We start from the raw sequence: 14,666 nt of genomic DNA, 5'->3' as shown, positions 1-14,666 counted from the left end.
CAAAGCTATTTAGCTTACAATGTATTAAAATAAAAGCATTAAATGCAGCAATGTTCACAACAGAATTACTGAAAAACATGTTAAATCCCAATAATTGGGATCTGTTTAAATAATTTGCCCCATGGAATCACAACTAAGAGCAGAGAAGCAATACACAGACACAGAAAGATCCTTAAGATGTATCTTTAAGGAAAAAAAATAAGATCCTAAAATATATGCGTAAGTCTGCCTGTAATTCTATTTTAAAAAGAGAGACCTGGCAGGGTGCAGTAGCTCACACCTGTACACCCAGCACTTGGGAAGCTGAGGCGGGCAGATCATTTGAGTTCAGGAGTTTGAGTTTGACCAAAATGGGGAAACCCTTTCTCTATTAAAAAAATGGGGAAACCCTTTCTCTACCAAAAAATTAGCTGGGCATGGTGGTGCATGCCTGTAGTCCCAGCTACTCAGGAGGCTGAGGCAGGAGAATCGTTTGAACCTGGGAGGCAGAGACTGCAGTGAGTAGAGATGGTGCCACTAAACTCCAGCATGGGTGACAGAGCAAGATCCTGTCTCCAGAATTAAAAAAAAAAGACAAATATATTTGTCTGTACATGTACAATTTACTTCTCTAGGGAAAAAAAATGACCAAGAATGCCTGTCCATGAAAAACTAAAAATAGCTGGCTAGAGGTAGAAAGTGGAAGGAACTTCATCTTATGTATTCCATCATCTAAGTTTCTTCTTCCCTCCAAAAATGGATTATCATTCCTATTATTCTGGAAAATGTGAACTCATTTTACTACATGTATATTAATTTAGTAAACAGTCATTCAATTTGAGACTTAATGCCTAAAAAACAGTGTTTATGATTTCTCCTGCTTTCAAACTGGGGGACAGATTACCAAAGGAATTCATACCTGTAACTTCTGTGGTGTCAAACACAACGAATAAACTTGTTGCTGTTCTGGATGATGTGAAACACTTTGGCCGCTATTCCAGTTATCAGAAACATTCTGAGGAAAATTTAGTGTAAAAGATTAAGAATATTTGCCTAATTTTACAAACTAAAAGTTATGACTAGTGAGAACCAAATACTGGATATGTGTACACGCACACACACACGTTGTACATATACACATATATACACACGTTGTGTATGTGTGTTATGTGTATATATATAAAACTTATCCTTTTAGATAAAGTTATTTTAAATGCATAATTCATTTGTAAACTTACAAATTTAGGCCAAAAAAAGGCCCATATTTAAATTACGTCTAAAAGAGGTAGAAAGGTGGTCTACTACATTCAACATTCAATTTATTTCAATGACAGAAGTAATAGTAAAACTGTGTTAAAATTGTAAAAGCAGGGAAATGAATACATCATTTGCTGAACATAAACTTATCCCTACCTTCTATATTTAATGTGATGCAAATATTATGGAATAGAAATACTCCACTTTCTGATGTCCACAAGCTTAAAATACAGTCCAGACACAATTTCAGAAGAGTCAGATTCATTTTTGATGGAGATTTTCCATATGTCTAAAATGTATATATACCTTTGTTTGACTAGATGTTCTTGTCTTCTTGGCAGGACTGGACAGGCCTTCTACTTGGCTAGGAGTAATCATGTGCAGTGACAAGGGTTGCTGTAAAATTGGTGTTTGACTATGGTTTAATACAGGTTCAGTATTTGGATGATGAGGTTTATATGCCTAAGGATCACAGACTTAAGACAAAAATATGGTTCTGCATATTCCTAATTCACTTCAAATTATAAAGCTTTATATACTTTCAATGCTATGTGGACATCACTGATGGCAATTATTAAAAATTATGATCAAGTGAAACATAAAGGGAGCAATGTGTGCCTTCTTTACAAAAGTTTCATCTTTTAAACTTAATAAACAAATATAGAAAAGTCACTTAAGAAACACTTTTCAAATCATGAGAATATACAAAGGTTTTACACTGTCACCCATACTTCTTCCCATATTAGAGTGAGTTTTATTTTGATTGAATTTTTTATTTTTTAATTAAAAAATTTCTCTATTTTAAAGTCAATCCTTCACTTAGTGAAATAAATAATTACTAAAAAGTGGGGGAAAAAAACCCTTAAAGCTGGGCACCTACAGAATATAACCCAACTTCTCACCTGCTGTGCTGTGTTCATGGCACCCTGCCTGGAGGTAAGCTCTGCGGGGATTGGTAGGCTCCATGCCTCCTCAATACTAGGAAGTAATTTAGTTTTATTCTGTAGACTACTTTGTGGAAGGTTACACAACTGAGCCTAGGAAAAATTATGTAAAAAGCAAATTTAACACAAGCCTACTTGAGTTACGAGCAAGTCCACTTAATCTTCCTCACTGCTATAGGTATTTTTTTTTTAAGTCCTAAATTAGGGATTTTAGATCGATGTTAAACATAAAGGAGGGCAACTAGAATATTCTTGTGATATTCAGAACAAAGACATGCCCTGTTTTTTCAGTTTTCAGATATCTTATGAAATTACAAGCAAGTGTGAAAAATGGCATTTGTGTTTTTTTCTCTACAATGCTATGAAAACAAATTGTAGATAACACACTGAAAAAATTCATGCGTATTAATGAAAAATGTAAATTAACATGCATCAACAAAGTAAATGTGCAAAAGAACATAGTTTACATACTGCATATTTCACTTAAAATTAAACATAAAATAATATCAAAAAATATTACAAAGTACACAAACAAAGCAAAATCAATCACAACTATACAAACTTGTCAGCCACCCTTCTCCTGCCAATTATTATAGGAATACAATCATTTAAAATATACTATTTAAAATTGTTACCTGTAGAAATTTAATTCTTGCAGCCAGTGTAGAGGTGTTACTACAATGTTTGCTCCTAGTTGCATTTAAGTAGCATTTAATAGCATCCTGAGGTTGACTGCAGGATTCATAGAGAGTACCGAGGTCCATCCAGGCTGCTGCATGGCCATGGTCCAATTGTACAGCACAAATATAGGCCTGTAAAGCATCCATAGGCTGATTTTGCTGCTGATACAACACACTGGAAAGAAAAAGAAAGCTGTCAAAAACTAACTGGCTACTTTCTTTTGTTTATTTTTCAGTATTTTTTAAACAGTGTCTCACTCTGTTGCCTAGGCTAGGGAGACGTGGCATTTCCAAGGCTCACCACAACCTTGACCTTCCCCACTCAAGCAATCCTCACACCTCAGCCTCCCATGTAGCTGGTACTATAGACACATGCCACTATGTCTGGCTAATTTATTTTAAAACTTTTTTGTGGAAATGCATCCCATTATATTGTCCAGGCTGGTCTTAAAATCCTGGGCTCAAGAGATCCTCTATCTTCAGCTTCCCAAAGTGCTAGGATTACAGGAATGAGCCACTACTACCAGCCAGTTAATTTTGTATTACTATACAATATATTAGGTATTTCAATCATCCAATGTATCAAGTAAAATTCTACTGTGTTTATATACATAGCCTTACCCTATTGAACACCATGTATCTGCACTTGCTTCTGATTTATCAATAGATTGCCTGTAAGATATAAAGGCATCCTGAACTTTCCCAATACTTGAATAACACCTAAAAGGAAAAAACATAAATTATCCATTAGTAATTTATTTGACAAAAAGGTGAAATGTATTTCAAAGGAGAAGAAATAATAGGCAAGCACATGTGTATGTGTGTACATAGGTTTATCAATATACATATGATATAGTTATTTTATCCTCTATTATAACTTGCTGTTAAATACTGTCTTGCAAAGAGCTAGTACATGTTATGTTAATAAACTTTTTCTCAAAGTACTGGAGCCTAAATTATTTCAACACTATAGTACTGCAGGTATTATATAACCTTCTATTTACACAGTTTAAACTCAAGCTTCCTACATCATAAGAACGGAGTTAAATATAAAGAGAAAAGTACCTTTGATAATGACTTTTATGCCAGAATTTAATATTCTCCTTCCACCTAGTAACACTGAATCTGCTGGAATTACAGGCATGAGCCACTGTGCCTGGCCTTCATTTAATTTTTATGAGACAGGGTCTCACTTTATCCCCCACGTTGGTGTGTAGTGGCATGATAATACCTCACTGTAGCCTCCAACAATCCTTACAACCTCGGCCTTCCCATTAGCTGGGACCACAGGCAGGCAGCAGCACACCCAGCTAATTCTGGTATGCTGGGTAGAGACAGGGTTTCGACATTTGCCCAGGGTGGTATTTAATTCCTGAGCTCAAGCAACCCAGCCTCCTTGGCCTCCCAAAGTGCAGGGAATACAGTAATGAGTCTACATGCGAAGCCTGAAACTGTAAATTTAAGCATCTGTGTTATATCATCTTATAAGACACTACAAGAAGTAAACAGTAACAATCATCCTTTACAATAATAAGACATTTCAATACTATAACAGAATATGCAACGAATCTTATTGTTGAAAAAAAAAAAAGCAAAAAATGTTCATGTTCATATTCTTTCTATTTATAGTAAAAATAATTGCTCAAATACAATAAAACTTAATGCCACAGACCAATGTTTACACCTGCCCCTTTTGGTAATTAGCCTCTTTTAATGTTAGTGTATTAAAAGCGTATGCTGTGGAAAAGCTAACATTAACAGTATGTAATTGTGCTAGCTGTAAGCCTTCATGTGGCTTAGTTGGTTCACTTGCTCTATTTAGTAACAGAACTATTCAATTAAGTAATAAAGCCAGTTGGCTTAAAGCACTTTGTTGTGCAATGCAGGTACAAAAAAAAACATTCAGCTTCTCCTGAACTTTAGGGGTGGATCAAGTCAAAGTCTGAACTTTCAAGTTTTGTAATACAAGCAACCAAAGCTAAATTATTTTATAATCGCTGGAGTTCATCATTACAAAAACCCTATTACAAAGAGTTAACATCATTCTTATTACATATCACTAATAGATAACTAAATATTTTTAATAAGGAAAAATACTAAAAATAGTCTCACTTTAATATAAATATGCTTTCCAAACTTCCAAGAAAAATAAAACATTATACACAAATAAAATTAACAGAAAAACGAAATTTGAATGTGACTTCATGTCAAAGTTACATAAAATGAACTAACCTATGTAAAAACAAAATCAAAATTTACCAAGGAGACAAATTAGGGCAATTAAATTAAGATATAACTTTGTTTTGAAAAGGTGCCTGACAGTTCTCATCTAATCCTCTCAGTAGGTGAAACAAAAACTGAGACATCAAGTAATTTATATACTTTTTTAATTTTTGAAATGGAGGCTCACTCTGTCACCCAGGCTGAAGTACAGTGATGCAATCTTGGCGTACTGCAGCCTCCGTCTCCTGTGTTCAAGCGATTCTCCTGCCTCAGTCTCCAGAGTAGCTGGGATTACAGGCGGGCACCACCACACTTGACTGATTTTTCTATTTTTAGTAGAGATGAGGTTTCACCAACTGATCCACCCACCTTGGCCTCCCAAAGTGCTAGGATCACAAGTGTGAGCCACTGCACCCAGCCTCAAGTAGTTTAAATGGACTATCAATGATTCCACAGTCAATGGCAAAGCCAGGATTTAAACCCAAGTTTCTCACTCTTCAATCCATTGATCTTTCCAACACACTAAAATACAATCTGGCAATTAAAAACACATCATGTACAAATATGTATGCTATCAGACATGTAAATATTATATCACTAGGTATAATTTAGACAATCAATATTCAAGGTAAGAAAAATACAGAGAAAACATTACTGGGTTACCAAAAACATTTTATGTTCTTTCCATAACAAACAATAAATTACACATTTCCTCTCAACTAGAACGGTAATTTGAGATCTATGATTAATAAAAATATTTCTGTTTTAATATACAAAATCACCAAACAAGATTGTAAATAGCAAATTTCCACAGATGACTGTAATCAGGTAAGTAAAATTTCAGGTTTTATGGAGTATTTTTTAAAATCCTAGCTATCAAAGGAAATACAACTTAAATACTAAATTGAAAAACTGGTAGTGAATATTACATGATGGTACTCTTCTAAAATTCTTTAAGACTCTAAAAGCTAGCAATAAATCTACTCAGATTAAGAAAACATGATGGTGAAACCTGAGTCTACTAAAAAAAAATACAAAAATTAGCTGGGAGTAGTGGTGTGCCCCTATAGTACTAGCTACTCAGGAGGCTGAGGCGTGAGAATTATTTAAGCCAAGGAGGCAGAAGTTGCAGTGAGCCAAGACTGTGCCACTGCAATTCAGCCTGGGCAACAACTGTGTCTGAAAGAAAAATAAAAATAAAATAAAAAGTAAAAACAAAATCTAGTAAGTAAAAGAAGAATATCTCAGTAAGAGCAATTAAATTCAAAGCTATTTATATCTCCTAGAAATGTTTAATTTTCTTTTTTGTAAAAGAAAATACAGTTTTGCAAAAAAATTATATAAAATAAATACTATCTTTTAATAAGGATACAATACCATTATATGTTAATGTAAATGTTATTTGAATTTGGGGAAATTTTAATTATAAATGTAATTATATTTTAACAAAAATGTAATTATATTTCAATTTTAAATAAATTATGATCATAACATAAGTAAATAACCACAAGAAAACTTCAAGGTTATATGGGAAAAGTAGGTTCAAAGAGCTGTAGGATTGGTACAGAGTGGGTATGATGTATTTTGTTTGGTATTTAGTTTAAAGCTATATACCTATACAAACAACTGAAAGACAAACTGGATAATTTATTTTTAAAAGTCACTTCCCAGATTACGTATTATAAAATCTACAAATGATTTTATATTATAAAATAACCTCTGGATACCACAAATGTTTCATCTCACCTTCCAAGGAAATACCAAGATTGGCCAGAATTAGGATCTGCCTCTATTGACTTTTGAAGATACTGAATAGCATAGCTTTCCTTTGTGGCTTTGTCTCCTACTAGATCCATATTATGATGCATCCAACCTATAATTAGAAGTTATAAGCATTTACCCATCATCATTCTACTTCATTAGTTTCAAGAAAATCATGAACAAAACAGCAAATTACTTTTCAGTAATTTATTCATTTAACTTAGATCACAGTTTCCCAAAATTTAAAACTACCAAAGTTTAGAGAAGTCTATTTCACACAAAATGATACAATCAACACTAGATAAAGATCTTAAAGCACACAGAGAAAATTTAATGATTTTAGGGACTGAATTGACAAACAAATGACAAACCAAATTCTCCTCTGTAAATTTAAGTTGAAAAGAAATGCAAGTTATAAATCAAAAGTATGAAATTGATTAATTTACTTTTTCTTTGTAGGTTACCATGAAGTAGGGAATTTTAAAAACAACTTTCAATCCCATGATTATATCCAAAGAATAAAAACAAGCTACATTATCAACAATAATCAATTCATATTCTCTATCTTGTTTATGAGGTGGAATCTTGCTTTGTTTCCCAGGATGAAGTACAGTGGCGAGCCCGCGGCTCACTGTAATCTCTGCGTCCCAGGTTGAATGGATTCTTCTGCCTCAGCCCTTTGAGTAGCTGGGATAATAGGCATGGGACACACACTACGCCTGGAACTAATTTTTGCATTTCACCATATTCACTACACTGGTCCTGGCCTCAAGTGATCCAACCACCTCAGCCTCCCAATGTTCTGGGATTACAGGTGTGGGCCACCACACCTGGCCCATTTATAGTCTTTTTAATAGCTGCTTTCAACTTCTGCCTAAAATATAATCTTTTATAAAATATAAAAAAATACATAATTAATTTAATAAAATTTTAACTTACAAAAGGCCTTATACATTATTGGCATTGTTTACTTACAATAATAACATTCTAAAAGTCACAGCATTGGATAAACAACCACAACAAAACTTCTAGGCTATATGGAATAAGCAAAATAAAAAAACAAAAAAAAAAAAAAAAAGGAAGAAAATTAGGTTCAAAGAGCCCTAAGAGTGGTACAGAGTGTGTCCACAGGTTCTTAATAAACAGATTATGAACCACAGCTACACAAGTAATTGAAAGACTCTCCAATGGGTAACATATGCTAAATACTCAAGTCTAAAGTAGTCTGTCAGCTGTGACTTAATTCAAGTGCATACAATTAGCTTTGGAGAAACATCTAAGCAAAACTATGCTCAAGTGCTTTTAAAATTGTGAATAAAACACTGAGATTATAAGACAATTTATACTACCACAAACTTGAGTAAAAATTAGGATTTTATTTGCTCACACCAAAGTACTGAAGTACCGACAAATATTAACCTAACTAGTAAATACAATCAAGATAAGTAAGAAACAAAATTAATTCCTGAAGAGAAGCCTTGCTATATCCTAAATGATAACAACGTATTATTTTATATTACTTTCAAACACTAGATTATCTTATCTTCAACATGAGAATGTTACAGATTTTTGAGGGAAAAAAAAAAACCCTTTAAGATGTTCTTTATAATTTTAGATGGAATGTTTCCATTTATCGTACATCAATACAACTATAAAGCAAGGTTAGTATCCACTTACTAGCTGTATGATAACCTCAATTCAATTTACTTCACAAGGTGTTAAGCAGATAGAAGATCTCCAACCTTATCCTGTGGTCAAGCAGTCAGGCGATAATGTTGAGAACCCAAGACTACCTGTACTAATCGTTAAGGTTTTTTTTTTTTCAAGACAAAGTCTTCCTCTGTTGTCCAGGCTGGAGTATAATGTCGCAACCTCAGCTCACTGCAGCCTCCACCTCTAGGGTTTAAGTGATTCTCCTGTGTCAGCTCCCTGAGTATATGGCTTACAAGCGCATGCCACCACGTCAGGCTAATTTTTGTATTTTTAGTGGCAGGCAGTTGAGGGGAGGGTCACTATGTTGTTAAGGCTACTCAAAATTGCTGAGCTTAGGTGATCTGCCTACCCCAGCGTCCCACAGTGGCTGAGATGACCACAACCAGCCAGCACTAAGCACTCTTTATATAGATGGTAAGGAGTGTGTTTCATAGTGGGTTTAAGTATATCAACTATGAAAACATGCTTATAGAAGAAAACATTTATATTGTAGTCCCCCATTACTTGCATTTATGCTTTCTATGGTTTCAGTCTCCCAGTGCCAAAAAATGTTTAATAAAATAACCTCAGAAATAAGATATTTGTAAGTCTTAAACTGCATGCCACTCTGGGTAGCATAATGAAAACTTATACTACTGCACGTACTCCCACTCTGTGCAGTGTATCCACACTTCTACACAACCCAGTCAGCAGTCACTTAGTAGTTGTCTTAGCTGTAAGAAAAAACATAGTAAAATACAGGGTTTGGAACTACTTGCAGCTTCCAAAGTATCATGGAACATGTAACTCTGGGATAACAGGGGACTACCATAATAGAATTATTCATTTAAAATTTTGTCTCAAAATAATACATGTCACATTTACTCTTAAATCATAGACTTCTAAATGAAAATGGACATCTAAGCAGAAGGGAAAAAACTGAACCTCAAAAGCAAAATCTCCTCAAATTAATGTAATATATAGTAAAAGTTAAGTTTTCATGTACCTAACTGTTGCAATACAGTTGCTTTTACTTGTGCAGGAAGATTTTCTGTCTGTAAAAGTTGTTCATATGCTTCCTTTGCAGAATGATACTTCCTCTAAAGAGCAGAGGAAAAAGAATATTTAGAGAAAAATAAATATTTAAATAAAAATATTCTTGATTTTAACAATATATACAAGGCCATATTTATAGTAACTAAAATAAAAATAATAAAGCAATACATAATAATGAATAGTAAAATTATAAATGTAATAAAAATAAACTTATACAATTAAAATAGCCAGCACATGAAGATTTACAAATAATGATGTTTAAGAAGTTTCTAGCACCATAAAAAAATAACAGAAAGTAAAAAGTGCTAATATTTTAACGGAGTATTTCTTTGGCCCAAGACAGCCATACTTCAGGTTATAGCTAAAAAACTAAAGTTAACTATAATAATGTGTAACATAAAATATTACAATATTAAAAATACATGTATCTGAAATGTTACAAGAAAAATTCGAAACCTCTAACATTGTTTCAGTAACATTTATAAAGCTACATAATTATTCTATCAGATAATGCACTATTAACCTAGAAATACTTTCAAAGAGAAGAATAATTTGTTACATCAAGTGCCAAATTCTTTACAAAGTACTGCTCTTAACAAACAGTACAAAAGTAAATCTCTGTTCAAAATTTAAATTCAAAATTTAAAATATATAGTTCTTAAAAATATTATTTAGAAATATTTATAATTTTAAAGACATTACATTTCTCGTAGTTATAAAGTAACATGTTTGTTATATTTAAAGTTACAGGCAATTTCTAAGTAAAACCTCTTGCACATAGCTCCTCACAAAGTACTAATACAACTAAAGCCTATTATTGTTAGAGTCATAAAGTTAAACTCAGCTCCTCCAAATTATAAAAAATAAATAAATAAATACCGAATCTGAAATATATTTAGCAAAACCATGCTAAACAATGCAGTAAGAAAGTGGCTTATACTCCTAATCTCAGATGCCTAAGGAGCTTTAACTTTTAAAGGAGCTACTAATGAGTAAAACAAATTAGCACAGTAATATAACTAAAATCAATGGGGTATAAAGTGGAACTGAAAATAAGAGTAACCAAAACGGACAGAGAAAGAGTGGAGCAGTAGACAACACTAGTTTTCTCTTTCTCCCTCTCTAATACATACATACAAATATAGCAAAACTGATCAAAAAAGGGGAAAGCCCAAGTCATAATATGAAAAATGGAGTAAAATTTATAAGCACTTAAATTCATAAATAACACATTTGTTTTCAAATAAGGCACTAGAGACCATAGGGACTACCAGAGCAAAAGAAAATAAGTAAGACATTCAAAATATTTTAAATGCATTACCTCAATGCAAATAAAAGAGAGGGACATGACAAAATACATCCCTTTTTCATAATTTAAAAAAAAAAATTGGCTGGACGAGGTGGCTTATGGCTATCATCCAGCAATTTGAAAGGCTAAGGTGGTTGGATTGTTTAGTTCCAGGCCAGTCTGACCAACATGGTGAAACTCCATCTCTACTCAGCTACTCAGGAGGCTCAGGTAAGAGAAGGGCTTGAATCTGGGAGGTAGAGACTGCAGTGAGCCAAGACTGAGCCACTTGACTGGCTCAAGATTGAGCCAAGACTGAGCCACTGCAGTGAGAAAAGACTGAGCCTGAGTGACAGAGTGAGAGTCTGTCTCAAAAACAAAACAAAACAAAACAAAACCCAAACCTCAAAAATCAGAAATGGAAGGGAGCTTCTTCAAGGTAAGAAAGGCCATATATGAAACCCTTCTCAGGGAGGGATAGCAGGGGGTTGGGGAATTGGGGAGGGATAACATTAGGAGAAGTACCTAATGTAGGTGATGGGGAGAGGAGGATGGATGTAGCACACCATCATGGCATGTGGAGGGAGGAAGGAAAAGAGGAAGTGAGGAAAGGAAAGGAGGAAGGGAGGAATCCTCAAAAAATGTCAGTGAAACACTGACAGCTTTTTCCCCTAAGAAGAAGAACTACAAAAGAAATCACACTACTACTCAACTTAGTAATGAAAGTTCTAGCATAAGCAATTAGATAAGAAAAAGGAATAAAAGGCATCCAAGTCAGAAAGGCAAATAAGCTCATTTTCCTGAGATGACATGATCTACATTAAAAAATTGTTACACATACCCAAAAGACACACACACACACACACACACACACACACACAGAGTAAATAAAGTCAGCAAAGTTGCCAGATGCAAAATCAACAATCAAAATTAGTTGTACTTTAGTCCCTCCTTATATGTAGTTTCACTTTCCATGGTTTTAGTTACCCAAATGCAAATGAAGTCCAAAAACATTATATAAAAAATCCAGAAATATAACAATTTTTAAGTTTTAAACTATGTGCTGTTCTGGGTAGCATCATGAACTATCACAGTATTCATGCCATTGGGAACATAAGTCATCACTTTTTCCAGTGTACCTGCACCGTATATGCACACCCATACTGAATGTACCACAAAGTCTCTTTCTTAATAGCTATCTTGTTATCAGCATGAAAACCATAGTATATATAGTGTTCAGTACTATTTGAGTTTTCAGGTAACCAAAGGAAGTCTTGGAATGAGTTTCCATCAAGTAAGTTGATGGGGAATTGTGAGGGGATAGGAAGTGAGAGACATTAATGTATACTACCAATAGCAATTAACTTTCTAATTTTAATTAATTTCTAATTGAATTTTAAAAAAACTAAGAAAACAATTCTATTAGGAGTATTAAAAAGAAAAAAGAAGTAAAGGAATAAACATAGCAAAAGCAAAAGATGTGCACATTGAAAACTACAAAACAATGCTAAAAAGGCACAAATAAGCAAGAAGACATCCTATGTTCATGAATTGAAATTCTTGGTATTTTCACAATGACAGCACTTTCCAAAGCAGTTTACATATGTAAAACAATCAATTCCTATGAAAATTGCATAGTGATTTGCAAAACAGAAAAATTCATTCTAAAATTCATATTGCAAAGGGCCATAAAAAGCCAAGTAACTTGAAAAAACTGAAGAATTTGCACATTCAACATTCAAACAGACCATAAAATGACAAGTAAATGAAACAATATGGTATTGGCATAACAACAAAAGGCAGCTCATAACAAAAGAAGGCAGAAATAAAATACCCACACAAATGATCAACTGATTTTCACCAGAGGTGCCAAAACAAGTCACTAAAAAATAGTGTTTTCAACAAGTAGTGCTATAAAATTTCAGTATCTACATTGAAAATAATGAAAATGGGTCCTTTTATACTATACATAAAGAATTAACTGAAAATAAATAAAAAGCCCTCAATGTAAGACCTGAATTATAAAACTCTTTTAAAAAATTGCATTATGTCTTCACATCTTGGAGTTGACAGTGATTTCTTAAACATGGCAATGGTAACACAGGTAACAAAAAGAAAAACAAGATGTTTTCAAAATTATAACTTCTGTGCATCGAAAGACACTATCAAAATAGTGAAAACCCCAAAGTGGAAGAAAACATATTCAAATCATGTATCTGGCAAAGAGATTAATATTCACAGCATATGATGAACGCTATAATTTGACAACAAAACCCCTCACGACCAATTCAAAAAAGATCAAAGGACTTGAATAGACGTTTCTCCAAGAAGCTAAACATGTTGCCAATAAGCACATGAAAGGAATTAGTCACTAGGATCATCTAAATCAAACAGTAATGAAACATTACTTCACAACCACCAGGATGAAGGACGTGAAAAAATCTGAACCCCTGTATATTGCTATTAAGAATGGTGCAACTACTGTGCAAAACAGCTTGTTGATTCCTTAAAATTTACTAAACAAAATTATCCTATTTCTCACCAACTCCACTAGATACACAGCTAAACGAAAACAAAGACTCAAAGAAATACTTCTACACCTCTGTGTACAAGCAGTATTATTCTGTAATACTGTATATAGCAGTATGTTTCACAATTGTCAAAATATCAAAACAATCCAGCTGTTCATCTACAGATAAATGGATAAGCAAAAACATAAATATGAATAACAAAATAATATTCGGGCACAAAAAATACGTAAGTTCTGAAAATGTGAATGAACCCTGAAGACTCAAAACTAAGTAAAATAAACCAGACGCAAAAAAGACAAATACTATATGATCCACATGTGCCAGGTATCCTCATATAGACAAATTCAAAGATAGAAACCAAAGGATACCTTGGGCAGAAGTCAGAAGAAAATGAGGACTTAGAAAGTACAGGTTTTGTATTTTAAATGATAAAAAAGCTATGGAAACAAACAGTGGAAATGGTTACACAATACTCTCAATGTATTTAATGTCTCTAAATGCAACACTTATAAGCACATAAACTATGCCTCAGGAGGCTAAGGCAATAACTGATTTAGGCCAAGACCCATCTTTCAAAAATAATTTTTAAAAACTAGATAGGCATGGTGGCATGTCCCTCCAGTGCTAAAGATAAAAGAAGATAAAAATAGTAAGTATCATGGGATGTTTCTCTAGATATAAAACAAATCAACAAACAGAAAATACAGTCAGTACAGTATGTTGCCTAGGAAAAGATTTACATATAAACTACATATCTAGCTATGAGCCCAAGCTGGTCTCAGACTCCTCGTGGCTTTAAGCAGCCTTTCGTCAGCCTTTCATCAGCCTTTCAAAGCCCATTTTATTGTTTTTAAGTGTACCACTGAAGTACTTTCACAGTGTTGTGTAACCATCATCACTCTTTATTTCTAATACCTTTTTGGAAATAAATAGTGATGATGGTTACACCTCAAAACAGAAAATGTTACTTTATTAAACTCCACGTTCTCTATTTTCAGCCCCAGTAAGCTTTACTTGAGATTGTTAAATTTGTCTATTGTAGATTTCTCATATAGGTAGATCACAGTAATTGCCCTTTTCTATCTGACTTACTTCACTTAGCCTTTAAAATAAAACAAAATAAAATAAAATACATGCTTATATACTCAATACTCTAATTCTGAAATTCTGAAAATTTTTAGGGAAATTAGTATATGAAAGCGTTCTCCTTAGCAAAGTAGTTTGGGAGCTATGATAGAGAAAATGGTGAGACTTT

At 33.4% G+C, this 14,666-nt stretch overlaps 1 protein-coding gene across 1 annotated transcript in view; it reads right to left on the bottom strand.

The window, feature by feature from the left end:
- The window catches only part of LOC141583002 (histone demethylase UTY-like), a 219,099-nt gene that overhangs the window by 92,257 nt on the left and 112,176 nt on the right, over positions 1 to 14,666 (bottom strand). Inside the window, exons 9-15 of the mRNA XM_074392434.1 lie at positions 9,543 to 9,636; positions 6,830 to 6,956; positions 3,482 to 3,580; positions 2,816 to 3,035; positions 2,139 to 2,273; positions 1,543 to 1,698; positions 899 to 994 (exon numbers count right to left, since the gene is read on the bottom strand). Of these exons, the coding sequence (XP_074248535.1) occupies positions 899 to 994; positions 1,543 to 1,698; positions 2,139 to 2,273; positions 2,816 to 3,035; positions 3,482 to 3,580; positions 6,830 to 6,956; positions 9,543 to 9,636 (927 nt within the window). The remainder of the gene's footprint in view (positions 1 to 898; positions 995 to 1,542; positions 1,699 to 2,138; positions 2,274 to 2,815; positions 3,036 to 3,481; positions 3,581 to 6,829; positions 6,957 to 9,542; positions 9,637 to 14,666) is intronic.

This window comes from Saimiri boliviensis, chromosome Y (genome assembly GCF_048565385.1).
Source record: "Saimiri boliviensis isolate mSaiBol1 chromosome Y, mSaiBol1.pri, whole genome shotgun sequence".
Taxonomy (NCBI): domain Eukaryota; kingdom Metazoa; phylum Chordata; class Mammalia; order Primates; family Cebidae; genus Saimiri; species Saimiri boliviensis.
The sequence above is the reverse complement of the archived record's forward strand: the minus strand, read 5'-3'. Positions and strand labels throughout refer to the sequence as shown.